At 37.5% G+C, this 27,174-nt stretch overlaps 1 protein-coding gene across 1 annotated transcript; it reads right to left on the minus strand.

Moving 5' to 3' along the window:
* Positions 1–882: 882 nt before the first annotated feature.
* Positions 883–22,030, minus strand: LOC148742726 (uncharacterized). The gene is made up of 10 exons (XM_088748237.1): positions 21,911–22,030; positions 20,955–20,999; positions 19,280–19,612; positions 18,831–19,082; positions 18,073–18,196; positions 13,995–14,066; positions 2,587–2,658; positions 2,048–2,119; positions 1,437–1,502; positions 883–958 (listed from the first exon to the last, which is right to left on the minus strand). Exons 2-10 carry the CDS (start codon positions 20,992–20,994, stop codon positions 883–885), a joined length of 1,107 nt encoding a protein of 368 aa, XP_088604363.1. The 5' UTR covers positions 20,995–20,999; positions 21,911–22,030.
* Positions 22,031–27,174: the final 5,144 nt, after the last annotated feature.

Genomic DNA, 27,174 nt, shown 5'->3' on the forward strand with positions numbered 1-27,174 from the left:
AGGGCCTCGGGTACTTCAAATTGCTCTTTTGGGCATCCTTATAAGTAGAAGCGGAATTGGATTTGTTTCAAGAAGCTTACTTACAGCCTATGAAGCCAAGTCATGTTATTGAAAAGTCCCGGCGGTAATGTCTTGAACTGATTTTTAGACAAGTCCCTGTCACCAAAATTAGACATAATAAAAGTGTCAGGTCCTACCTCTCAGTGATGATAAAGATTATAGCAATATGCTTTCAAGGAAAGTAAGTTACTGTTTATAAAATGGATAGGCCGTGTGGTAAGTATTACGGAGTGACCTCATGGTTATCCTTTTACGTGGCAAGGATGGTTCTTGAAAATTTCTTTAAATCTTCTGTGCACATGAGTTTGCAAACATATGATTGCAAGCGTAAGCACCAATTGATTGTAATCAATTGACAAGTGATAATTGACAAAAAACTCCTGACGATAATGTTGTAGTTTGGTTTTTTGACAAGTCAATGTTCGGCTTATAAGGAGAGCGGCGTATTCATTTTCCTCAAATTAATACGTAAGTATATATTACATAGCGGTTTCTTGGGTATCCTTTTTCGTGGCAAAAGGGTCTTTGGAGAGCTTCTTTTGATTTAGGTATATATGAGATTTACAAGATTGCACGCGTCACTGGAATTGTAAGTGTATCACAGAAAACTACTTACAGCCATTTAAGCAAAGTTAGATATCATAAACTTCACTTTTAATTGAAAATTTCTCTCCTTAAAAGTTAGATATGTATCGAGATTACCGAGCAAATATGATCTGTTAAGAGTCATTGCTAATCGTTTTGGCTTTATTAAACCATCTTTTTCAGATGTCCTGAAAACTTAAAATTAATTTTAAAAGGAAAAAAAATCGATGTTTTCACTTACAGGTCTTTTAGTTTGGATAGACCTTGGAACTGGTCAGGCAACAGGGCCACGAGACTGTTGTTGTCCATGTATCTGCACAGTACATAAAACGCAGTGTATGATGTTCCAAACCATAATGCAACATGGACTTTACTTCCAACTAGTGACGATTTTTATATTCTTTGATTCTTATAATAACTAGCCCTCATCGTCTCGATCGCATCCTAAGAATTCAGAAGGATTTTTAACTTAAAACGAAACGAAGAGGCCCACTTAACAAAATATTGACGTGTTTTCCTTCATTTTGGTATAATTTGTATTTCCCGGAATCATTGGTAGGAGTGTAAGATGAAGGGAGTTGTTTCATTTATTACTCGGCCTAAATATTTTATCCTTTAAACGGCTTACTATTGTTCCTTACTGGAATCTTAAAAAAGACTCTCGTAACTTGCTAAAGTCAGTAGTGATCTTCGGCTAAAATGATAAAGTATTTAGAAAGCTTCCTGTTTATAACGAAGATTGTATGATATACTCATTGCTTCAGCCTCCGTTACAAACATGAACTACTTACAATGTTTCTATCTCGGAGAGGTTGTTGAACCTTGGCAAATGCTGAATTCTGTTACTGGACAGAAAGCTGCAGGGAAAAATGAAAGAGAAAAAGTAGAAGAGTTAAGTTATTTTCATGGTTTCTGAAAATGAATATTCTAGTATATGGATAATGACCATAATTTTTAAAAGAAACACGATCTGTTAGTTCAGCTTTCGTAAAGTAAATTTTATGGAACTATACCTATCAACACTTTTTACATTTGATCCCTGATAGGTTGGAATATAGGTGTCCTTTGCACTCTCGCTGGATGTTGTCAGAAGATTTCTCTTCTCAGTATCACCGTAACGAGACTGTATCAAGTCAGCCATATGACAAATGAATTTTGTTTGTTTTGAACTCTCCCATAAAAGCATTACCTCTTACTGTTATTAGCGCACCAACATAACCACTAGTTGCGTGAAAGAAAACGCTGTGAGAGTTAGTCAAATTTTATTCGTACTTTTACAGATCATAATCACTTCGTCTAGTTCCCTAAAAACGCAAAATATCCAGCTATTTTGACCTAACGCTTGGTGAAAAACTCAATTTACTGTGCATGAGTACCGTAATACGAATTGGATGCCACTTACAGCCTTTTCAACTGAGTGAGGTTGCCAAAGATATCCAGGGGCAAGCGCTTAATCCTGTTGTTTGACAAGTACCTTCAGATAGTAATATAATTGGAAGAAAGGCTAAGCTAACTGTCAAACAAATTTCAGCACTTGCTCTTCCTGACCCTTCCAGTAGGTGCTGAGTGAGGGTTAGAGGTTTATTTTTCCCCTAAGAGATTTTATACTTACATGTATTTAGCATATGAGATAGTGTCTAAAAAACTTAAACAGAGGTAAGGAATCAAAAACATGGAGAAATAGAAAGTAATGGCTAAATTTATTCCTTTCGGTAAAACTGTGAAACTCAGTAAAACAAGTGAAATCCCTGGGTGTTTGCGAGGAAATAATTAGATTTTTTTTTTAACTTTATAAATAACAAAACACCATCTGGAGAGTCTTCTGAGAGTATCTCAGGTGGAGGCAAAAATTGCTGATATGATTGAAAGCTAAGGTAATATATAGTGGATTATGATTAGCAAGAGTTGTAACTGGTTATCAATAGAAATAGCGCTACTCACAATTCTTTCAGCTTGATGTTTGTGCTGAGAACACTTCGAGTCAAGTTGGGCAACTGGTTGTAAGATAGGTCCCTGACAATAAGACGTTGCACAGTTGTTTGGAAAATGTGTTAATTGCAAGGAAGGGGAAGAAAACAGAGAGGAGAATACACGGGTTTAAAATGTCAAATTTTGTTTTCCGTAAATCATCACCTTTTAATAATTTCTATCTTAAAAATATTTGCAATTGCCTCAAACGTTTTATGAGCTTTTATAATTAGTAGGAGAAGGCTACGATAATAAGAGGAAGAGGAGAATCAAGTCTAAGTCTAAGACGCTTGTTCATCTTCTTCCATTTATTATCAACTGATTTATCCTCTCCGCCGAGTGGGATAATTTTGACATCAGCCTCTAAAATTTTAATCCGCCACTGGCTAATAATCTTAAAATATTATAAAACATTGGAGGTAATCGCAAACGATTGTAAGATAGAAATACATAAGTAGGTGTGAAAACCACGGGAAAAAAAAATTGATAAAATCTAAGCCCGAGTATTCTTCCTCTTTGTGTTAAATTTGATAGATTTGAAACATCATTGGCGGCATTTCTAACAAAAGTCTGGAACTGCTTTCCAGACTGGCGGAATTTGAGGCCATTCTTTGTTCACCCGAACATGTTAAGCGTCACGGCTTAGGTCACGCACAGGTCAATAAACTTGATAAATTGCATACGTTGTCTCTACCATGAATGCTGTGAATAGTCCAAATAGCTTTCTTTTTCTTCATTTAAGCACGAAGATTTTTTAGTATATTTGGTAAGAAGCAACTCAACACATCATTAATTTAGTGTAAGTAGCGGCGTTTTAGCCAACACTGTGATTGTTTTCGAAATGTTCTGAGGTTTGTAAATCCCATCAGCCGTGTTAACATGTGTTAAGAGACACGCTGGCACTTAAAACGTAGTTAAGAAAGACTAAAAGATTAAAAACTACTTTGCTTTACATTCACAGCTTCACATAAGAAACAAAACGATGCTGACGTCATTTAATTTTTTCTGTGTATTTTCGACAAACTAACTCTTTAATTAGCTTGAAATGAACATCCAATTCTGTACGCTTACATAGCACTTGGGTGGCATCACGTTTTATTTAACTACCAAGACGAGACTTAATTTCCAACGGCCAAACTCTCCAGGTGTATAGTTTGATAAATGAGCTCTCGTCTGATATGGTTTTAATGTCGAAATTTTAGGTACCAGGTGTCGTTTAAACCGGTAAAACTTATCCTTCACTTTGTCTCCTAAAAAGGCGTGCAAAATACACCTATATAAAAACGGCGATAAAACCCATACCAAAGAGAATTACAAGAAACTTTTTATATGCTTTTACTGTGCAGTGATATTATAGCTACTGTGCAAAGTCTGATAGTGAATGGACTTGTTTGGCGCTGCCAACATTTTTCTAAAGTTGCGTGACGATTTGACCGTTTAGGCAAGGCGAAAACGGCTTTTTAAACGAATTTTCAAACTTTTTAAATTTCAGCCGGAAAGAAAATCGCTGGAACTTTAAAATATTTTTTTCGAAACTAGTTCACAGAAAGGGATGTTTTGGCAAAATAAAAAAAAAAATCGATTTTTTGTCACTGATTTTCAATTCTCGAAATATTCTGGGGGCCTCTCTTAAAACCATCACAGAGAGTGGCACAATTGAAGAAAAATTGAAAAAAAGATAGAAATCCAAACTTATGGAAAATTCATGGGGCAGCAACTTAAGATACTGAGGGATATATATGGTGGTCTGTAGTTATAGTCTTGTTAATTCTTGAAACTGATCAAACAGTCTGGATGGCAAGTCCTTTAACTGGTTATTAAACAGGTCACTATATTTGAAAAAAGATCACAACAGAGCTTTATGGTGCCAGATATCACCGTAGAAATCTGCCTTTTCCTTTACTGTAGGCTCTTTTTCCGCAGTAAAGAGACGATCAAAGTCCCTCTGAGCATAGTAATAATCTTTTTTCTGGCACGCCATTCTTCGATGAGTTGTGCCATTTCTACTTGTAAATAATCTATTAGATTTCCTTTTAGATTCCTATAACATGTTTGTCATCGCCTATCACGTTAAAAGGAAGACTGAGGGTAGAAATGGCCGATTTCGTTGGTTTTCACCCTCTTAAAACGCTCCCATCGTGTTGTTCACATGAAATCGAGGGTAAAAAGAAACGGTTTATTTCAACAAAAGTACACACAGGACATTTGAAAGTATGATAATCCAGGTATCAGTGCGATTGCATGTCAAAAAGAATGCTTACAGCCTAGAAAGCCAAATCAAGTAACTCAAGTATTTAAATACTCCTGGTGGTAATGTTTCTATCTCATTTCTTGACAAGTCCCTGTAACCAAGAAAGGACTTCATAGAAATTTCAGGTCTTAGTTATCTCAGTATGATTAAGGTATTAGCAAAGTACTCAACGAAACGGAGTCACTTCCCGTTAATTAAGTAGGGCGTTAGAATGATTTCAAATTGCTCTTTTGGGCATCCTTATAAGTAGCGGCGGAATTGGATTTGTTTCGAGAAGCCTACTTACAGCCCATGAAGCCAAGTCATATTATTGAAAACTCCCGGCGGTAATGTCTTTAACTGATTTTTAGACAAGTCCCTGTCACCAAATTTAGACATAATAAAAGTGTCAGGTCCTAGCTCTCAGTGATGATCAAGATTATAGCAATAGGCTTTCAATAAAAGTAAGTTAATGTTTATGAAATGGATAGGCCGTGTGGTAAGTATTACGGAGTGATCTCATGGTTATCCTTTTACGTGGCAAGGATGGTTCTTGAAAATTTCTTTAAAACCTCTGTGCACATGAGTTTGCAAACATATGATTGCAAGCGTAAACAGCAATTGATTGCAATCAATTGACAAGTGACAATTGACAAAAAACTCCTGACGATAATGTTGTACTTTGGTTTTTTGACAAGTCTCTGTTCTGCTTATAAGGAGAGCGGCGTATTCATATTCCTCAAATTAATACGTGAGTATATATTACATGGCGGTTTCTTGGGTGTCCTTTCTCGTGGTAAAAGGGTCTTTGGAAAGCTTCTTTTGACTTAGGTATATATGAGATTTACAAGATTGCACGCGTCATTGGAATTGCAGGTGCATCACAGAAGACTACTTACAGCCATTTAAGCAAAGTTAGATATCATAAACTCCTTAGGGCAATGTTTTTATCTGATATTTTCGCAAGACCTTAAAACTAACATAAAATAACTTGGAAACAGAGTTTAGCTCTTAGCTATGTCATGGTTTGGCACAGAGAAGGTGACTTTACTACTTAAATGGAAGGGTGATAAGTATTACATAATATTCTTGGAAATTCTCTGGGGTGATATATGTGGCAAGAAGAGTCTTTGAAAAGTGTATCACGAAGATCAATCCGAGTCAAGTGACTAAAAACTCCTTGCGATAACGACTTTATCTGGTTTTTTGACAAATCCCTGTAACCAACATTGGATAACAAGGTGTCAGCTATGATCACTTTTTTAGGAATATGCCCACAGTGAAAGCGAGTTCATTAGATTAGGTGGCTAGCATGAAAAGAAAATCTCATAGGTATCCTTTTGGGTGACAAGAAGACTCCTTGGACAAATTCCGGTCAGTTTTCTTGGCAATAATACTACGACGTGTTGTTATTAATCAAGACAACGAGCTAGATATTAATACCATAAAAAACTAAGGTTCGAAAGGCTAGACTAGATACATCAGAATTAAAATATCTCTGCAATTGTTCAAGTGCCGGGTATATGTACAACCTTGATATCTACAATATGTTCTCAAGCAAAGCAAATTTTGAGTGTGATGTTTGATGTGACCTCCATGACGAAAAGGCCAAATAGTTAGTCCTTATATATGTCGGCAACAGTTTCTGAAACTGCGGTTTCCTTAAAGCAAAATGTACAGCGTTGTGACATCCAACATAATGACCTAATTTCATGACTAAGTGATACAGGAACTGTTACCGATCGATTCCGTAAACGAGCTCTTTTACGAGGACAATTAACCAATCAGTTTCAAAGGGCTATTTTTGATGCATTTAATTTAAAAGGACAAATTTGTCAAATGTTCATGTATCAGTCTACGGTAACATTCCTTCCAGGACGTCCGCTCACTTAGACGAAGGCACCATACATCAACTAACCACTCAAACAAAAGGAGACACAGTAATTCGTATACATGAAGGATGACATGTTGAATACTCACTTCGAGGTCAACTCAATCCATTCATTTTGCATATCATACCTCACCATCACTGCTACAAACACAGATATAGGATTGGGGATATGGAGCATCCATGAACTCCCTTCCATGCTCGTTTTGACTGGTACGTATATTTTTGCGCCTAATCTAATTCGCTTTAAGTAGAAGAGCCTTACTTACAGGGTTAAACGCGAGTACGAGTACATCAAAATGTCAGCAAACACTTCTGAGGATAAATTACTTAACTGGTTGTTGGACAAGTTCCTGTACAATGTGATAAGCGAGTCATTAAATCAAGTTTAGGGTTTGATTTTAAGATTTGATAACATGCATGTACGTTTTTGAAAACGAGTAAGTTACTTTGTTTGCCGAAAAAACCAATTGAAAAGATCTCTTTAAAGGAAACGAACTCGTTAGTTTACAAAGTGCACATGTCGCACGAAACATCAAAGAAAATTCAGTTGGAGGACTGGCTAACCATGTAAAATCGAAACTTTTAGTGATCAAAACCCTTTTTCAAAAGCATCGGGAAAACTGGCAGTGTATGTTTTAGTGTTTGGCGCAACGTTTAGTTCAAACTTGAGAAAAAGCTGAGAGACATAGAGAGGCTTTAGCTCGGTGGCCTCATGGCACCATTTCAGGCCACTCTTGAACACTTAAATATTCCGTATGCTGACCTAGACCTCGGCTGCACGTCGACCAGCTACAACACCGTAGTAAAGTTAATATCGATGTTGGTATTCTCATAATTAGAAATTACACTTTTGCTTTCGTTAGTTCTCAATCTCCAAAGTTAATATACTATCACATTATAAAATCGACATAAACTATATTTCCCGACCAAAAATTACCTAAATAAAGTTTGCGAGGTGAGAACTCTGAATGAATATATCTATTCATTCATTACTTAATTCATCTACATATGTCTTTATTTATTCACTTATTTATTTATTTATTTATTTTATATCTTCATATTTCATTGTGTGGTTTTAATTGAAATCAACTTGCAGTAGAAGAGTTTTATTTACAGCTTTAGCAACCCATGTTTGAAAACTCGAATTCCAGCAAACACTCTTGGTGGTAAATCCTGCAGTTGGTTTTTGGATAAGTCCCTATAATAAAAAGGTCAACAAACTGACTTTTAGCTTGGAATTAACGTTATAGAAACTAAGATCGTCTTGTTTTTTTTCCCTATAATCATATTGAAATCACTGTTGTTTCACATAATTTCAATTACCTGCAACTCAAATTAGATGATAAATATGTATACTATCTCATTATGTGGTTTTAATTGACATCGCCTTGTAGCAGAAGAGTCTGGCTTACAGCTTTAGCAAACCATGTTTGGAAACTCGAATTCCAGCAAACACTCTCGGTCGTAGATCCTGCAGTTGGTTTTCGGATAAGTCCCTATAATAAAAAGGTCAACAAACTGACTGTTAGCTTTGAATTAACGTTATAGAAACTAAGACTGTCTTTTTCTCCCTATAATCATATTGAAATCACTGTTGTTTCACATAATTTCAATTACCTGCAACTCAGATTAGATGATAAATATGTATACTATCTCATTATGTGGTTTTAATTGACATCGCCTTGTAGCAGAAGAGTCTGGCTTACAGCTTTAGCAAACCATGTTTGGAAACTCGAATTCCAGCAAACACTCTCGGTCGTAGATCCTGCAATTGGTTTTTGGATACGTCTCTATAATAAAAAGGTCAATAAACTGACTGTGAGCTTTGAAATAATGTTTTTTTCCTATAATTATGTTGAAATCACCTGTTATGTTTTACATTGTTTCAATTACCTGCGACTCAATTTAGATGATAAGTATGTATTTTAAAGTTTCTCTCCACTGGTAATGATCAAGTTTTATCATTCAAAGATTTAATATTTAAAGAGCAAATCTTTTTATGTGCTTCTTCTAAAAATTGTTCAGAATTTAAAAACTTGGTTTACAATGTCAAATGCGATCAGCGGAAAACCCGAATGCCAGCTTATGTTCTAACACAGGTCCCTATATATTAACGTGATCATTAGATAGTTTAATTATTTCGCCGCTGGACATGTTTTATAATATATATTGATCCTGAGGTAAGGAAATGAGTGTAACATTAAGTGAAAAAGAGCTCTCACCATCTTATCATCTTGTAATGTTAGAAAATTCTAAAAAAGGCGACTAGTTCGATAGTTTTACGGCGCGACTTTACCAGAAATAGCAAATTTACACGTCCTACGAACATGGAGAAAGGAACATTACTCTCAGGCAGAGATTGATCATCTTTTTGTATCCATTGTTTTGCCTTTTTTTTAGCTAAGCACTTTCAGTCCATGGGGCATCTGAGTCCGATCTTACGGTTGTACAAAATTTTTTAGACCGATGTCATAAACGCCGTTTTATCTCATTTCCAGTTTTTATCAAGAACCTTTTACACAAACAAGACCGAAAGATTTTGAAGAAACTAAAATCAACGGATTGCCCTCCCCTGAAAGACATCATTCGTGTCCAAAAGACATATGTACATAATCTTAGGAGAAAAGGCTGCGCACGCCCGAAAATTAATACACAGCGCTTTATGAACACCTTTGTAAATAGGTTAATATTTAAGCTCCATTTTTTGTAATGACATACTTTTTAATTCATAATATGTATGTAGACTTCTGTTGTAGGTTTTCCGAATTCATTGTAACAGAAGATATGTAGTTTTATCTTATGATGGAATAAAGACTATATTATTATATTATTAGTTATGAAAAAGCTGGCACGAGCTATTTCCTTTTAGTTACTGAGATTATGGAATTGGAAGATAAAGGCAGTTATCACAACAGCAGACACTTTGCTGACTGTAACATGGGATACATTTACATTGTTAAGGTAGCAATCTTGTTTTTGAGGCTATGAACTGATAAACAGACCACATCGGCCCTGACTTGATAGATGGTAGCCTACATGGATACCATGGAAAATAAAAAGGGAATAATTTGGCAATGAACGAAGGAGGGAGTATTAACAGTTGTGTGGTGGTAATCCATACAGATTTTGAACATTAGAAGTGTGTGTCATGGTGATGGAGTGCCTCCTCGGGAGTAAGAGTTTTCATCCTTGACAATCTGGTGCAAACTAGGCCTTTGAACTAGACGAGATTGTTTCCCTTCAAGAAATTTTCTAGCGCCACCCTGAGTTCTTTTAAATGGACGGCAACTTATTGATATCAAGGGGTTTATTTACTTCCTTCTATTTCGAAGGAATATGTTGTATGATTCAGATGGGTAACCCACAATATGATCTTGATTACATCGCTATATATATAATTTAAAAAAAAAACACTATCAAAAGGGAATTCCGCGTTAAATTGCACTCGAAAACCGATATCGCGAGAACCGATATCGGTTTTCAAGTGCAATTTAATGCGGAATTCACGAGTCAGGTAATGAATTTTCCTTGAATTTTCATTGAATAAAAATAGGAAAACAAGAAAACAGCAATAATATTGTTTGCTTTTATTCTAAGCGCGCGCCCCAGAAAGCCATTGCGAAGTCAGCGGTCAGGACTATCCTTGCGTTAGCGAACAGGAAGCAAGGTCAATCATACACGTTTGAACCTCTGACATCTGAAACTTGTTTTTACATTCGTTTTCAAACTTTTTTAAACACGCTTCACACTATCTAAGGATAGTGATAGTATTTCACTGAGTTTATAAGCCGTATAGTTTTAGAGTCCCTATGACGCCTACTTCTTAGCATCAAATCAAAAATAGAGCCATAAAGGTGTCTGGTAAAATTTGTGGGTGATTCTGGTGCTTCTTTGTTAGTCCACGAGACGAAAAAGTCCGAAATTGTGGCGAATTTGGGCTTCCGGTATCTCTTTGGTCGTGTGGAAGAGTACTGGTACCTAAATATTCGTGACGTCATGGTAGTAAGTCCAAGTTTATCAAAGAAGCGAAGTGGGCTCGGAATCTATTGCTTACTATCTTCTAAGCAAAAAATAAATAAATAGATAAAATGCCGTCTCGATGTGTACTTTGGGATTCGAATACTCATGACTCGAAGAAGAATGTTCCTTTTAAGGGAGATCAAAGGCCAGAGACCAAAACTTTTGGTACAATGAATATAGGAAGTTCATATATTTTGAACTGCGGTTGTAGATACGTATGATGCACGATCCTCGCAGTAGAGAGCGCTATTTATGCAATAGCGAAAATTAGACCTGAAAAATATCAGGCCTGTACGGGATTCGAACCACTGACCTCTGCGCTCTGCGTAGTGCAGCGCTCCACCAATTGAGCTAACAAGCCAACTGGGAGCAGGCCGTTAAGTTGATTCGTAATAAACCCGTGATGTTAAATCAGATACAATGAATATATGAAGGTCATATAGTTTGAACTGCGGTTGTAGATACGTATGATGCACGATCCTGTCATTATGTTACAATATGCTCTCGATGAAAGTAAGCTATTGTTTATTAGATATGGTGGTTAGTATTAAATAACAATCTCGTTGGTTTTCTAATTTGTGGAAAGAGGACTCCTTGGAAAATTCCGGTTATTTTTCTTAGTATAATAGTTCTGTTCGACGAGTTGTTTTTAATCAAGACAAGGAGCTAACTATTCATACCACGGAAAGCTAGCCTTCGAAAGGCTAGACTTAATACATATAAATAGAATTGACTCTTTCATTCCTCATTATTGCTCGCGAGAATACGTTCCTTTCAGCTTGAAATACTATCTCTCTCGGTCGATCAACAAGTACGTTTCTTTTAGGAATTCGAAGTCACATAAAAGACAAAATTATTTACAGGCATGCAAAAGTGACTTTATTTGAATAACTTACAATTTAGTTACCTAGCACTATAATTATCCTTGTGCGTGATACCTCACTGTAATAACTACCACAACTCTGAGAGACAGGGTTAGGAACAGGTAAGCAGCCATCATACCCCTCCATGCCCTTTTCGATTTAATGATATGCTTTTGCTCCCGATTGATAAAGGTTGGTTTTATATGAAAAAAAATCTTACTCAAATCGGATTACTAATCCGACTTACAGGTAATAACTTAAAAAAAGTTGTTTTAAAAAAAGATAAAATGACTATCTGCTGCTAGGAATCAAAATCTGAGAGTGGCATTGGATCGCGTTGTGGCTTACGAAATTGCCGAAGTTGCATAATTTTTAACTGCTTTACAGGTGGACAACGGCCATCTAGGCTTATTTTGATCATCTGGGAAATTAAAAAGAAAGGAGAAATTTCCAGACACATGATATGATGATACGTTTTTCTCATTAAAGAAATCACAATTTGGACTAGATCTCAGTTAGCTATGAGTAAGGTATTAACATCTACTCTCACGTTACTATTCATTAGATAAGTAGGGTGGCAGGACCATCTGCTAGGACACAAAATCTGAAAGCGGGATCGCATCGCGTTGTGGCGCACGAAATTGTCGAAGTTGCATAATTTTTCATTGTTTTACGGGGGGAAAACGGCCATGTAGGCGTAATTTGAACTTTTTGATTTTATTCGGCGCTCGAAAAGAAGGGACATCAGACTAGACAAAAGAGTTGAACTTCTGCTTCGAGCTCACAACGCAAAAATATTGCTGGCTATCAGCTTAAAAATGTAGATCGAGCGTAAGCCGTGAAATTCGGTGGAAATGAATGCTTAAAACCATTACAGAGAATAGCATGATTTAGAAAAAAACAAAACAAAAACAAAAGGTCCAAAATTAACGGTAAAAAACTACGACGTTTCGAAGTCTGCATGACCTCATTATCAAGTAAAATGTTAAAACTGATGTAAAATTGTAGCTCAGAGATTATATACAAATAAAATGTGATAACTTCATTAGAATAATGAGCGTTCATTGTTATTGGTGTCAGATCGTGCAGTAAATGTTTAAATAAATACTTTTGCACGTATTGAGTCAGACTGCGTGTTTAACTTTGGTTTTTGTTCGCGAATGAATAACATTTCGTGGATTAGGCAGTCCATTTTCCCGCGGCATTTCTTGAGAACGGAAAACATTTTCCCCAGGCCAGCGGACGCTACACCGTGGGCCTCCCTCAGATGCTTGCCAATGACAGAGGCTTTATGTTCTTCTATGCGTTGATGAAGATGGCGCGTGGTATAACCGATATAATCCGCATCGCACGAATCACATTTAAAAGTGTAAACAACGCATTGGTGGTTAATTAAAGCGGGCTTCTCTTCTTGTATCTTGAGCTTTCCCTCGATCTTACGACTCGTGAAAACTGGTTGTAGGTCAGTTCCGATTTTCCGGCCAAGATCTTTCAGCTGATGTCTTACTGTGTCGGCCGATTTTTGGTCTTTAAATGGTAAAGTTATTCTGACAGGTTTTTGTGTAGCCGCGTCAAGTTCAGTTGGGGTTTCGTGACGGCTTTGGATCGTAGAACTCGTGTACCAGGCGATAGCTGAGTTGATGAGTTTCACTGGGTACTTAAGCTTAGTAAACATCCGCTTGAGATGCTGGCATTCCTTCGTAAAAGATTCTTTCGTTGATGACAGGCGGTAAGCTCGGTTCAGCATTGTATTCAGCAGAGATCTTTTGTAACGCTGATCGACATGGCTCTGGTAATGTAAGAGCAGTCCTGTATCAGTTGGTTTATGATATACGCTTGTTGTCAGGTGGCAACCGTTTTTCTCAATCATCATACCGAGGAATGGAAGCTTGTTGTTTTCAGCAATTTCCATTGTGAACTGTATGGCAGGATGGCATTCGTTCAATGTTGAAAGGAAAGCTGTTGCGGCTTGAATATTTGGCATCGTGGCTAATGTGTCATCGACGTACCTTTTGTAGAAACTTGGTAACTTGTTGTTGCGATCCAGTTGTTCTTCAATGGAGCACAGGAAAACGTTTGCCATAAGGGGTCCCAGGGGCGAGCCCATGGCCACACCGTCCACCTGCTCATAAAGTTGACCGTCGAACTGAAATAGCTGATCTTTGGTTGCTATTCTTAAAGCTACAATTTTACATCAGTTTTAACATTTTACTTGATAATGAGGTCATGCAGACTTCGAAACGTCGTAGTTTTTTACCGTTAATTTTTATCATCAAATGTATTTCTAAACATTCTCTGATTAAAAGGTCCAAACTTATGGAAAGTCTATGGAACAGCCACGTAAGATACTTAGGGGTATATGGTGGTTCGTAATTACAGAATTTTTAATCCGTGAAGCTGATCAAAAATTCTGGATGGCAAGTCCTTTAACTGGTTATCAGACAGGCCGCTATTTTTTGATAAAAGCTCACAACTGAGCTTTAAGGTGCCAGATATTACCGTAGCAATCCCATTAAAGGGCTTTGTTTACCATCGCTAGACCAACCCGCTTTGTCCGCAAATTGAAAAAGAAAGGAACAGTTTCCAGACACTCAATGGGACAAATCTTTTTAGTTATTAGAGAAATCACAATTTGCACCAGGTGTTAGTAATTATTAAGGTGTTAGCATTTAACTCTCAACAAAAGGGAGTTCTTAATCGGTAAATATGTAGGGGAGTAGCTATTTCAAATTGCTCCCTTGGGTATCATTCTAAGTAGCAGCAGAATTGCATTTGTATCCAGAAGCCTCCCCTTCTTACAGCCGATGGAGTCAAGTCGTGTTATTAAAAACTCCCGGCGGTAATGTCTTTAGATGATTTTTAGACAAGCCTCTGTTACCATTGAGTCAGTTTGCTAGACATAACGTCTCGTAGTCACGTTCGACGCACTAAAAACTACTATAAAACGAATACAAGAATTGTAAAAACGTGTAAAATGGTATATAAAAAGTCACTCGTAACAATGTAGCGGAATTCCAAATCGATTTCGATCAATCACGATCCTCATCAGTAGTACTCCGCCATGTTTAAAATACTCATAAACAATCGTTCATATAAGTGACTCTGAGATGTCCACACTTCTTCCAGGCTTCATGTAAGCGGTCATGATGTATCAATCACAGCTCGTGGGATTTGAAAAAAGTTCCATTCGTTCTTGGAGTTCATAAGCGAGTCTTCGTTCACATTATTTATCCTCACTCCTTCAGTTATTTGTCTCAGCATCGCGTCATTGTGATAAACCCCCGTCACATCCATTCGGAACTGCTTTACCTCTCTATTGTGTTTCTCTTTACAGTGTTTCCACAATGCAGATCGTTCTTCCTTATTGTTAAGTGATTTCGTATGCTCTTTCCCTCTGGTATACGCGCTCCTGGCTGTTTCCCCTACGTATACGCTGTTACACTGGATACACTTAATCTCATACGTCACACTTTCTCTATCACACGGTCCTTTTCCACCTGACCCAAGTCCTGACCCAAGAAGTCCTTCGGGTCTTACTTAACTGTAGCAGATTGTTACCATGGGAACGAGTAGTAGAGAATGTTAACGAGATGGTCCTGAGAATGCAATACTCGGGGTACAGCAAGAAATTCAGATATGAGGTTGTAGATTCGGCCCTCAAGGCTTTTAGAGCGAGACAAAGAGCTGAGCGAAAAGGAGAAAGACCGTTACATCGACCCAAGGAGTGGAGGAAGGTGGAACGAGAAAAGGAAAAGAGCGAAAGGAAATCCAACTGGTACAAACGCGGCGGGAATGAATCAGTAATTTTTGTACCAGCTACGCCCAACTCACGGTTACGGAAGGAATACCAGACAGAAATAAAGCAGCAAGGTTTCAATATTAAAGTGGTGGAGAAAGCCGGAATCGCCATTAAACGACTACTCCAAAAGTCCGACCCATTTAAACCGCGACAGTGTGGACGAGAAGACTGCCCAGTGTGTAGCACAGGTGGAAAAGGACCGTGTGATAGAGAAAGTGTGACGTATGAGATTAAGTGTATCCAGTGTAACAGCGTATACGTAGGGGAAACAGCCAGGAGCGCGTATACCAGAGGGAAAGAGCATACGAAATCACTTAACAATAAGGAAGAACGATCTGCATTGTGGAAACACTGTAAAGAGAAACACAATAGAGAGGTAAAGCAGTTCCGAATGGATGTGACGGGGGTTTATCACAATGACGCGATGCTGAGACAAATAACTGAAGGAGTGAGGATAAATAATGTGAACGAAGACTCGCTTATGAACTCCAAGAACGAATGGAACTTTTTTCAAATCCCACGAGCTGTGATTGATACATCATGACCGCTTACATGAAGCCTGGAAGAAGTGTGGACATCTCAGAGTCACTTATATGAACGATTGTTTATGAGTATTTTAAACATGGCGGAGTACTACTGATGAGGATCGTGATTGATCGAAATCGATTTGGAATTCCGCTACATTGTTACGAGTGACTTTTTATATACCATTTTACACGTTTTTACAATTCTTGTATTCGTTTTATAGTAGTTTTTAGTGCGTCGAACGTGACTACGAGACGTTATGTCTAGCAAACTGACTCAATTATCGAACACGTTCCTGGCCTCGGCCCACAAAATTTCATCCCTCTGTTACCAACATAGGATATAATAATAGTGTTCGGCTCTAATTTGAGATTAAGGCTATAGCATTACGCTTACAATGAAAGCGAGAGACTGTTTATTAAATGGTAGGGAGGTAAGTATTGCACGATATCCTCTTGGGTCTTATATGTGGCAAGGTGAGCCTTTGAGAAATGTCTTCAAGTTAATTTTGCGTACACATTAGATTTGCAAAGGCAAAGTTACCCGCGTTACTGGAATTGCATGTGTATTAAGAAGATCACTTACAGCCGACCAATCCGCCTTAATTGATTAAAAACTCCCTGCGGTAACGACTTTATCCGATTTTTTGACAAATCCCAGTAATCAACATTGGATAACAAAATGTCAGCTATGATCACTGTTCTAGCAATATGCTCTCAATGAAAACAAGTTATTGTTTATTAGATTTGGTGGTTAGCATTAAATGACAATCTCGCTGGTACCCCTCTGCTCTTTTGGACTTAATGATATGCTGTTGCTCCAGATTGATAAAGGTTGGTTTATCTAAAAGAATCTTACTCATATCGGCTCACTATTCAGAATTAAACGTAATAACAAAACAATAAATTTATATTTTGAAAAAGGTAAAAGGACCGTCTGCTAGCACACAAGTAGCAGCGGAATTGCATGTGTCTTAAGAAGGGTACTTACAGCCTGTGAAGCCAAGTCATGTTATTAAAAACTCCTGGCGGTAATGTCTTTAACTGATTTTTAGACAAGTCTCTGTCACCAAAATTAGACATAATAAAAGTGTCAAGTCCTAACTCTCAGCGATGAGAAAAGTTGTAGCAATATGCTTCCAAGGAAAGCAAGTTACTGTCTATTAAAAGGATAGGGTGGTAAATATTACGGAGTGATCTCTTGGTTATTCTTTTACGTGGCAAGGAGAGTCCTTGAAAATTTCTTGAAATCCTCTGTACGTACGAGTTTGCAAACATAAGATTGCAAGCATCATTGCGACCTTCGACAAAAATCTCCTGACGATCGATGTTGTTGCAATTCGACTTTTTAACAAGTCTTTGTTCTGCTTACAACGAGAGCGGTGTATTCATATTCATTAAATTAATAAGTAAGTATACACTACATAATGACTTCTTGGGTATCCTTTTTTGTGGCAAAAAGAGTCCTTGGAAAAATTCTTCTAATTTTATGTAGATTTATAAGATCTACAAGATTGCACGCGTCATTGGAATTTCAAGTATATCCAGAAGACTACCTACAACCATTTATTTCAAAGGTTCTCTCCACTGCTGATGATATTTTATCATTTAAATATTTAATATCTATGGAGCAAATCTTTTTTGGGCTTCTTCCAAAAAATGGTTTGGAATTCAAGAGTCTTACAATGTTTTTTTTGGACAAGTTCCTGAAAAAATGAAAATTTCTAACTCATTTACTGGCTGTGAACATTGAACCGTATTTCTCACAAAAAAGATCATTTTGTCTTATATGTGACAATTTCAACCATAAGGTAAAAAACTGCTTCGAATCTCACACCACATGTATCTTAGAGAATCAATTCCCAGATTATAACAGATGTTGAAACCTTGTAGGGATCATGACATGATGTTACTGTGTCATACTTTCCGTTGAACCCACCAACACCGTAGTTGTCATTTATCACTCTAAAAATACCTCTGCTACTCATTCCCAGTCAGTTTTTTACAAACGAACCTCATACCTATTCGATGAAATTTGGGGCTTTGATTGATCTTCATCTCTAAAGAACCTAACATGTAACTTATTGCATCAGCTTCTTCTAGATCATGTTATTTGCAACTTAACTACTTACAGTTTTACAGTAGCTGTTGGAATGCTCTGTGGAATTGATCTCAGCTGTTTCCGTTCACAATCAATACCCATGAAGCCCCTCATGTTACCTTCCAGAACTGTGCATTGACAAGGTTCAGGGCAGCCTAACAAACAATGGCAAGATATTTACTAAAGTTGATGTTTGGACACTTTACCTAAATTAGCTTTTGAATGCTCTCTTTAGATATTCTGCTCTATACAGCGTAGATCTCGATTTTCATCGCATATCATTTTGTTCCTTGCCTTTTTAAAAAGGAAAGTGTAGTTAGGTAGCGAAATCTCATTTGCAGTGAGTAATAGTTAAAACAATAGATTTTTGTCTGAAGTCGACGGACATCGAGTTATGAGCAATTCAATGATTTTAGATTCTTTACCATGACAAGAGAGGCCCAAGTCAATACTTTTCTACAACAGTGTTGCAGAGAAAACAACTATTATTAGGCTTCTTAACGGGTTGGTGTCATGCGCCAAACATTCATACATAGCTGAATAGTCCCCAAGATTGCCTTGTTCAAAACAAGAAAAGAATATCCATCCTCCCTGGTGACAAGTGAAATCTCCTTTACTCACTGTTTTCCTTTTAATGGAAGGCACGCGTGGTAGCCTGGTAATAAATGTTTTCTCTGTAATACTGTTAGGTTGTTACCATCCAAATTTCTTCAAATCATTTTGTCAAAGAGGGGAAATTACGTACATATATGCGCATATATTAACCCTAAGTTAACTTGACAGACTTACTCTGAACAATGAGGCTGATGTTTTTCGTCTTCAACAGGCCATTGCTGTCCACCTCGCAGCTGTACTTTGTATTTATATCTTTTTCAGTAATGTTCAGTTGAAATCTTACACTTGTGCTGTTTTGCTCAACAGCTCCATCTTTTCTCCAAACAATGTATGGAGCCGGTCCACCTTCTGCCTGGCACCACAAAGATGAAGAATGGTTGAACAGGACAAACTGCTTCTGTGGTACTTTTTTCAGGTTTGCAGGAACTAAAGAAAAATTCGTAGACTTAAATATTCATTTTTCGTCTTGACCCAAGCGTGGGAAGAAGTAACAATTCTGAGTCCCTAGGAGAAATTGAACCTCAGGCGTTCGAATACCGCGCTTCTGCGCTCTAGCTTTCTTATCATCTTCCCTCAGTTATGCCATCAAAACATTTATTGAACTAAAACTTTCAAATACTTACCTGTTTCACTTATTGCCTTTCCCTCATAGCTTGAGTTCGAAAACCGGTATTTTTGCTGAGCTGAAAATCTTAACCACATGTTATGTCCACTGGATCTCCGGATAATATAAAGGGTTTTCCTTCCACAAAATACACCCAGTAGTTTAGCAGACTGATTATAACCATCACGGATCTCAAGATACTCCTCATCTGCACAAGGTGCTCCAGGCACCCTGTTGGGCTTAGAGATGCGAAATCTCATTTCCACATATTGTCCTTTCTCCACTTGAATGAGCTTTGTTGTATTAAAGTCTGGGATACGTTGCTGAGAGTACACTTCCGTGATTATTGGAACTGTAACAAACAACGTACTCTTATTAAGGAATACGTATTCACATACAGTGCGCAGAAATGCGATTAATCACTGATTGTGAAGTCTCCTGTTCAGTTCACTTTCATTTCTGCTCGCCCATGTCATATGTCTTTCGCTAACGATGACACAAGTCGTCTCGCAAAAGTTTAACGCAGCCGCCAGGATTTGTATTAAGTAAAGTATTGTCTCAACGTTTTAAAAATATTAAAATATGTAATACAATGCTGTAACCATCTCCAGGAGGAAAGAAGCCATAAAAAGAGAATACTACCTGGACGGGATCGTAATGGCGACTGTTAGAGAAATAAATGAGTAGGTATGTGAACTATGATCACCATACACCCAGACGGACCAACGTTTGCTTAAAAAAGTTCGGCGCCGGGCCACGAAATTTAGTTTTAATTATCCGAAGTATATGCCCTACAAAGATCGGCTTCGTAAACTTTCTCTGTTACAACTAGAGTATAGAAGGAAAGTGAAAGACTTGACACTTATTTACAAAGCTAGAGCAGGCCTCGTGGATCTCGGCCATAAAGGTTTCCTCTGCTAAACCGAAGTACATCAATTCATGCTAAGTCAAATACTAAGTACCTATGCAAAACGAAACTATTTCACGTGTATCAGTTAGGCTGAACATCAATTGGGACATTGTTCTGTCTCCTGTTCCGTTTACTATTTTTATAGATATGATTTCATCATTCATTTTGTTTACCCAAGTTGTTTATTTACCTGTGCAACAAATTCAATAAATCAACGTAGTCAAACCGCATCGGAACGCGTAACGCTTAATACTTGATCAAAGGAAACCTGAAGGAATGATAACGACGAGCAAATTTTTCACGGTCACCTCACTCTGCGAGTCCATATCTCAGCTAAGTGGCTACTGTGTCTTTAATGTGCTTGTGGGCTAACAAACACTAAAGAGTATAAATAAATGCGTTAAGTCCAGCAAAGAGCGACTGTAGCCTCCAGACGTTTTTCCAACTATGATTGGGTATCCTAATAACTCGAGGAAACTAACACTCACGAACGTGAGAGAGGTATATAGGGCTTGGAAATTTGATACAGATGGGAATTTTCCAATGGTTAGTGATTCATCAGCTCTGGTTGTTTTTTCTTTTACAGTGATGCATACTTCACATTTTTTCAGAAGGTCTTCAAACTAACGCCAAAGAAATTGGGACCACTGGAAAGTTTTCTCGAAATTTGTTTCTTAGACTAGAAATTCACCCACAAAGTGACACAGTTGTTTACCTCATGGAAACCAAAATTAACTTGAATAATTCATTAAACTTGTTAATTGAATAGGAACAATCAACTTACTCAAAACAGCAGTGAAAATCCACATGCTATTGATAGACATCTTCCCTAACAAAAGGAAATAAATTAATGTAAACTACGTCTATCCTGAAACCTGCACAGAGCTATAGTCATAAGCAATGCTGAAAATGTGCTTGTAGAGTTAGGCCAGTAATTATATAAATGTCTAGGAAAAAAATGAACAACTCGTAAAGTAGTCGAAGTGAGATTGTTTAACGACCTTAACCGTGTACTGACTTTTTTTGCATTTCACTACGATCTAAAAATAACTCGACAGTCTTGCAGTTGCTAATCTATTCTACGCATGTAGTAAATTACTTGTTTAAAATACATCAAAACTGACTGTGTATTATTTTTCGAGACAAAAGAAAATATTCTCGGTCAAAAACAATTGTAAAAGGAAATATGGAATTTATTGTCGTTGTTTGCTCCTATAATCCTACACATCGCTCTTTCCTCTTTCCCTATTTTCCTTTGTTTTGTTTTGTTTTGTTTTGTTTTTTAGTGAATAATGATATTGGACAATTTGAAATTTTGGAAATATCATCACTTACAATTGTCGACTTCAGTCGATCAATTATCCTGTATGGACATGTACTCTAGTGCTCTAGCCTATCCTGACGCTGTGTTTCAGCTAATTCTGCTCAAATGTAGGTGGAAAATTTGGGGCAGATAAAAATATCGGAAGTACCCGTGTCAAAAGTATTTTTTATTTATTCTTTTCCATTATTTTGTACTTTTTTCTTCTCAGGGCGAGTAAGTTTGTTTCTTGTAATAATCCATGTTGTTTCATGCCCTATAGGCTGAGTTCACTTGAGCTCATCTAAACATCTTACGATGTTTGCCTAATGAAATTCATTTCTGGTTCTTTTAATGCAAACAACCTAATTTGCCTCGGTGAGACCTGATAAATAAATAGAATAAACCAACACAGCACGTATAACAACAAAGTCACCTACCTAAGGGAAGAATATCTTACAACTTGAGTTATCTCACGGCACGTGCTGTTCCACTCGCTTATACTATAGCACGGAAAATTTTCCGTCGTATGACTCAGAGAAAAATAATAATTTTGACAGATGTTTCAAGCTTCCGCTTTGATACGATAAAGGGAGAAGTTTCCCGTTATTTCACTATTATTTATTCATGTGAAGTTATAAATTAAAGTTTAACAAGAAGTTATTTTTCATAAAAAAGATCATGCTCTTCTCCTGGAACTAATATTGCGGGACATTGTGAAAGATCACCCGTGAAAATTGATGTAGCCAAGTGCCTCTGTTAGGATCCTATAGAACATTTCAGTCTCAAGATGGTGATCATAAGTAGCTAGTATGCATAAAGGGTCTGTGTTTCTTGTATTTTTGCTTTTTTTCTTTTAGCTTATTTGAATACGAATTGACCAAAATGGTAGGGGACGTTTTTTAAATTTGAGCCTCAGAGGAGAAAATCGAAAAAAGTTCCGCTCTTACAACTGAAAAAAACCGAATTAGATGTTGAAAAAGTGAAGGAAAAAGCTTCCAACTAGAAACTTTTAAGGCAGGCTAACGGCCTCGTCTACATCAGACTGAATAATTACTTGCCTCAGTTAAACCTAATAAATATATTGAATGAACCAACAGAGCACGTATAACAACAAAGTCGCCTACCAGTCGCATTTACTATCGAACGGTAAATTTTAATTCAGATCCCTCAGAGAGCATGATAATTCCGACAGCTGTTTCAAACTGTCCCTTTATAAGAAAAAGCAAGGAGCATCCAGCAACTTATTTATTCGTCTCTAGTGTAGACGTATTCGATTTGTTTGTAAATAAAAGAACATTCTCTTTTTTTATAAATTGGCCCATTAAGGACATTGTTAAAGTTTACCGCCAAAACAAAGGTAACCGGATATCTCTTAAGTTTTCGTAAAATACTTTAGGCTATGTTCACACGGTACCGAACGAATTTCCGAACGGCCGAAAATTTCGACCGGACATTCTGTTTTCACGGAACCGTGCGAAAGTTTCCTTGTGTTCAGATGGAACTGATAAACGGATGAAGTTTATGACACTTGTCAGTGGTTTTATCATCTCCTCATGCGCACAACGTTTTTTTAACCAAGTGCAACTGAAATGGTGTTGACGAAAGAGAAAAAAAGCCAATTCGGATAGAAGCACGGATAACGAATATTTCACTTGGACGGATGAGGAGACAGCACTACTGCTTAATGTTGCTTTATCGTACGGTATGAGGAATTACAAGAAATTTTCATTGAAAGATATCCAAACAACGATGAATTCGAAGTAGACCCAGCACAGTTCCCAAACTGTAAGGATACTAGCATATTCTCTAAAGACAAAATCATTGTGAAGTTGAAGAGGATAAAGTTCGGTTATCGGAAAGCTGTAGATTCTGGAAGAAGAAGCGGAGGTGGAAGAGTGGTACGTAACAGTCTTATTTGACAAATGCGCTGAACTATAGTCTGGATGTCCGGCTGTCGAGGCTATGGATAATGGCATTGAGACCGCGGAAGAGATATGCGGTAATTAAAATCCTGACGAAAGTAAATCGGGGCTACTACCTTTCGCAGCAAATGACCCTGCAAGGGAGGATAACACTGGTGAGACAACCTCGGATGGAAGTGCCAAGGATGCAGGTGAAAAAACTGTTGATGCAAGAAGAAATTTAATTTCTAAGCTAAAAGAGAAAAAAAATTCCAAGCTCACGAAGAAAACCAGAACAGAGAACAGAATGTTAGCCCTTGGACAGGAAGAACTTCCATTGAAAAAGAGAATGATCAATCAGCTTGAAAAGTCAGAAGAAAAATACATGGAAAGTATGCAAATTTTTACTGCTAGTTTACACCCTTTAAGCTCCACATTGCAGAATGGATTTAACATGCTGGGGATGATAATGCAGCAGAATCATCAAGAGAACCAGCATCTGCAGTACAAACATCCCGAATATCAGCAACAGCAAAGCAACATGTCAGGTGTTTGACATTTACAGGATCCTTCTCATTTAAGTGAGTTTTGAACTTTAACATTCACACTGTGTCTACCCTAACTGTTGGATTGTGCACCGTTTTAGTACTCTGTTAACAAAGTTGAGTTGTACTTATTATATGCACTGCCAGTTTGCCAGCTCACTAGGTACAAAAACATTGGTAGGCTTACCTTGTTATTGTACTATTTACCTCAGAGATTTTCATTTTTTGTATTCATTATACTGTACTAGGAGCAATTTCATCAATATAAATGGTTAAATTTTTTCTGTTACTTGTTGCCATTAATAGTTGTTGGGTTTAATGTTTGTAAGTACTCCCTTTCTAAATTCATTAGCTTCATGCTTGTTGAATAACGTTCAATCACACGAATGTCAGTTTTTCATCTTTATCTTAGTAACTAGTAAGATCAACACAAGTATCTTGGAATAAAAACATGCCCAAGTTGGACACAACTGATATCTTGCTGTACTGGGATGAACAGGAAACTATCTGACGATATCGAAGGCAAGGGTAGAAGTAATTTTGAACGTTTTAAAACTACAACAGAGTGTCAAATGGGGCCGGCTAGGTGTGATCTCTGAAATACCAAACTTCTGAGGAGTCACCAGGCAAAGTCATATATTTCCTGTTTTAAAATTCTTTGCAATTGACCAATTTAAATTGGCAGCATTGTTAGTGGAATACTCCACAAAAACTTTACGAGTCTGCTTACTCATAGTAGCCATTGTCTCTTGATTCCTAGCAGCTGTAGTGCCAAGTTGAAAGTTACATGAAGTAAATCATTGAGATTTATATCTATCTCACGTTTCAGTGCTCCAAATCTTCCCTTAAGTCTGCCGAAGGCACGTTCGGTAACTATGCGTGCAGAACAAAGGCGCCACCCAAAGAATTGCTCTTGTGATGTACTACCTCCCCCTGGGAACTCTTTCATTACATAAGGCAATAGTGGGTATGCTGGATCCCCCAAGCACACTAATTGGAACAAGACCAGTATCAGGCACTAGAACCCTTGGTAAAGATGGTATAGAGCCATTTATTAACATTTCCTTGATTTTAGAATTACGGAAAATTCTGGAATCGTGCACACTCCCCGGAAATTTTATCGCGACGTCAGTGAGACAGTATCTGTAATCACAGCTGACTTCCACCTTTAATGAGTATCTGTTTCTTCAGTTAATGTAAGCAGTTGCATTTTCTAAGGGTTTTTTAATAAATATATTTGTTCCATCAACAGCTCCTATGCATTTCGGAAAGCCATGAGCATCATAAAAATTGGCAACTGCCTCACACACTTCTTTTGATTTTGGTAATCTAATACAATCAGCCCTAAGGACGATTGAAATGCATTTGCAAACTCTTCGAACAGTTTCAGACAGTTGATTTTCCGATGCCGAATGCATTAGAATCCTTGCGGTATCTCCCCTCGTCCGATAAATAGTACAAAGTTACTGCTAACTGCTTCTCAACATCAATTGCACATCTCATATTTGTAGATTGCTACTGCAGAAAAGGTTTGACCTTATCACACAGTTTCATGAAACTCTCCTTGGACATTCAAAAGTTTTCACGCCACTCATCCAACACGACAGTATTGTTTACATTTTTCCCACCAAAGTGATGTCCCAAAGGTCTAATCCAATGTTTTTGCTGCTTCGATGTCTTCGATTTACAGATAGATGATGTAATGTTTGACTTAGTAGGCACACAGCGCCATGCTCAATTCTTTATTATGCAACAACAACACAGCCCACGTGCAACGTAATGTATGCTAATTATGCTAGCTTAAACATGACATCTTCCTTTCCAACAACAACAAAAACAACAAAAAATAATAAATGGAATCAAATAATAAGAATAGGAATAATAATAATAATAATAATAATAATAATAATAATAATAACAGTAAAAAACTCAACTTAGCGGCCTGCTCTCAGTTGGCTTGTTAGCTCAATTGGTAGAGCGCTGCATTAGTATCGCAGAGGTCAGTGGTTCGAATCCTGTACAGACCTGATTTTTTTCAGGTTTGATTCTCGCTATTCTATAAATAGCGCTTTTTACTGTGAGGATCGTGCATCATACGTAGCTATAACCGCAGTTCAAAATATATGAACTTCATATATTCACCGTACCAAATAACAGAGTTGGCTGTCTTGTCTTTGAAAACACAAAGTTCAGGATACTTAGAGTATTAGTCAACCAGAACTAAATAGGAGTTAGAATTCAGTTAAAAAATGTCCACGCCAAGTTTCTGCCATGATCTCTGAGGGACCTCATGAGGCAGGAGAGGCTCTTTCTGATTCTTCCTTTGATACTTGGGACATATTGGGAATTTGGCAACCACAAGTATCAGCCAACCATTTGCCAACGTCGCCTACGTGCGTGGTAAGCTCGGCATGTTCTACACATTTGCAAGATAATATTATGTGTAAAGAATTTATTGGCTGAATCCTTCTGTTACAAGGCTCGATATTCATTAAGGCTCTACATCTCGATACTCGCTGTTCTCTCTATAAAGCGCAGTCCGTATTCAAGACTACCGTCGAGGTTCTGGTCTGTAAAACTCTCAAGTGTCACTATGTCCTATATCACATACCCACAACCGGTGTGGTAAAATCAGATAATCACCAACTTAATCAAATTGAATGAGTCTGTGGGCGGTTTCACGAGTGTTCATTTTTCTAGGCTATTTCCGTTAACTGTTCTGTTATTTCCGTTGAGTTTATTTCAGTTCAATGTAGGCTCGATTTCTCCACATTATGCAACAAAGCTGTAATATCACCAAGCACCACAATTAATAAACCAACACGTTGCTTCTTCGTATGAAATTGTAAACATATTATTTAACTTAGTTACCTCGCATCCATGCAGCTGCGCCTTCGCCGTACATAAATTCGGACGTGAAAGGTGTTCACACCGCGGCCGTCAAATAATTGACTGCACCGGCTAGAATTTCATCCTCGATTTTGGTGTTCAAAATTTTGAACGCTTGGACGTCCAAATTTTCGTACGTTTGGCGTGGGTCCATGTGAACGAAACGCCTAAATGCACAAACTTTCGGCCGGTCGAATATTCGTCTGGCACCGTGTGAACGTAGCCTTAGTTTCAAGATTGTGGTTATGAGTTGCTAGTTAGCTTGCTTGTTTTCTTGCTTGCTAAATTATGGGTTGCTTCTAATTGAGGTCTCCGTCTCTTTCCCTCGTTTTCTCTGTAGTGCGGAGGGACACATTTTATCTGATT

This window comes from Stylophora pistillata, chromosome 1 (genome assembly GCF_964205215.1).
Source record: "Stylophora pistillata chromosome 1, jaStyPist1.2, whole genome shotgun sequence".
Classification (NCBI taxonomy): Eukaryota; Metazoa; Cnidaria; class Anthozoa; order Scleractinia; family Pocilloporidae; genus Stylophora; species Stylophora pistillata.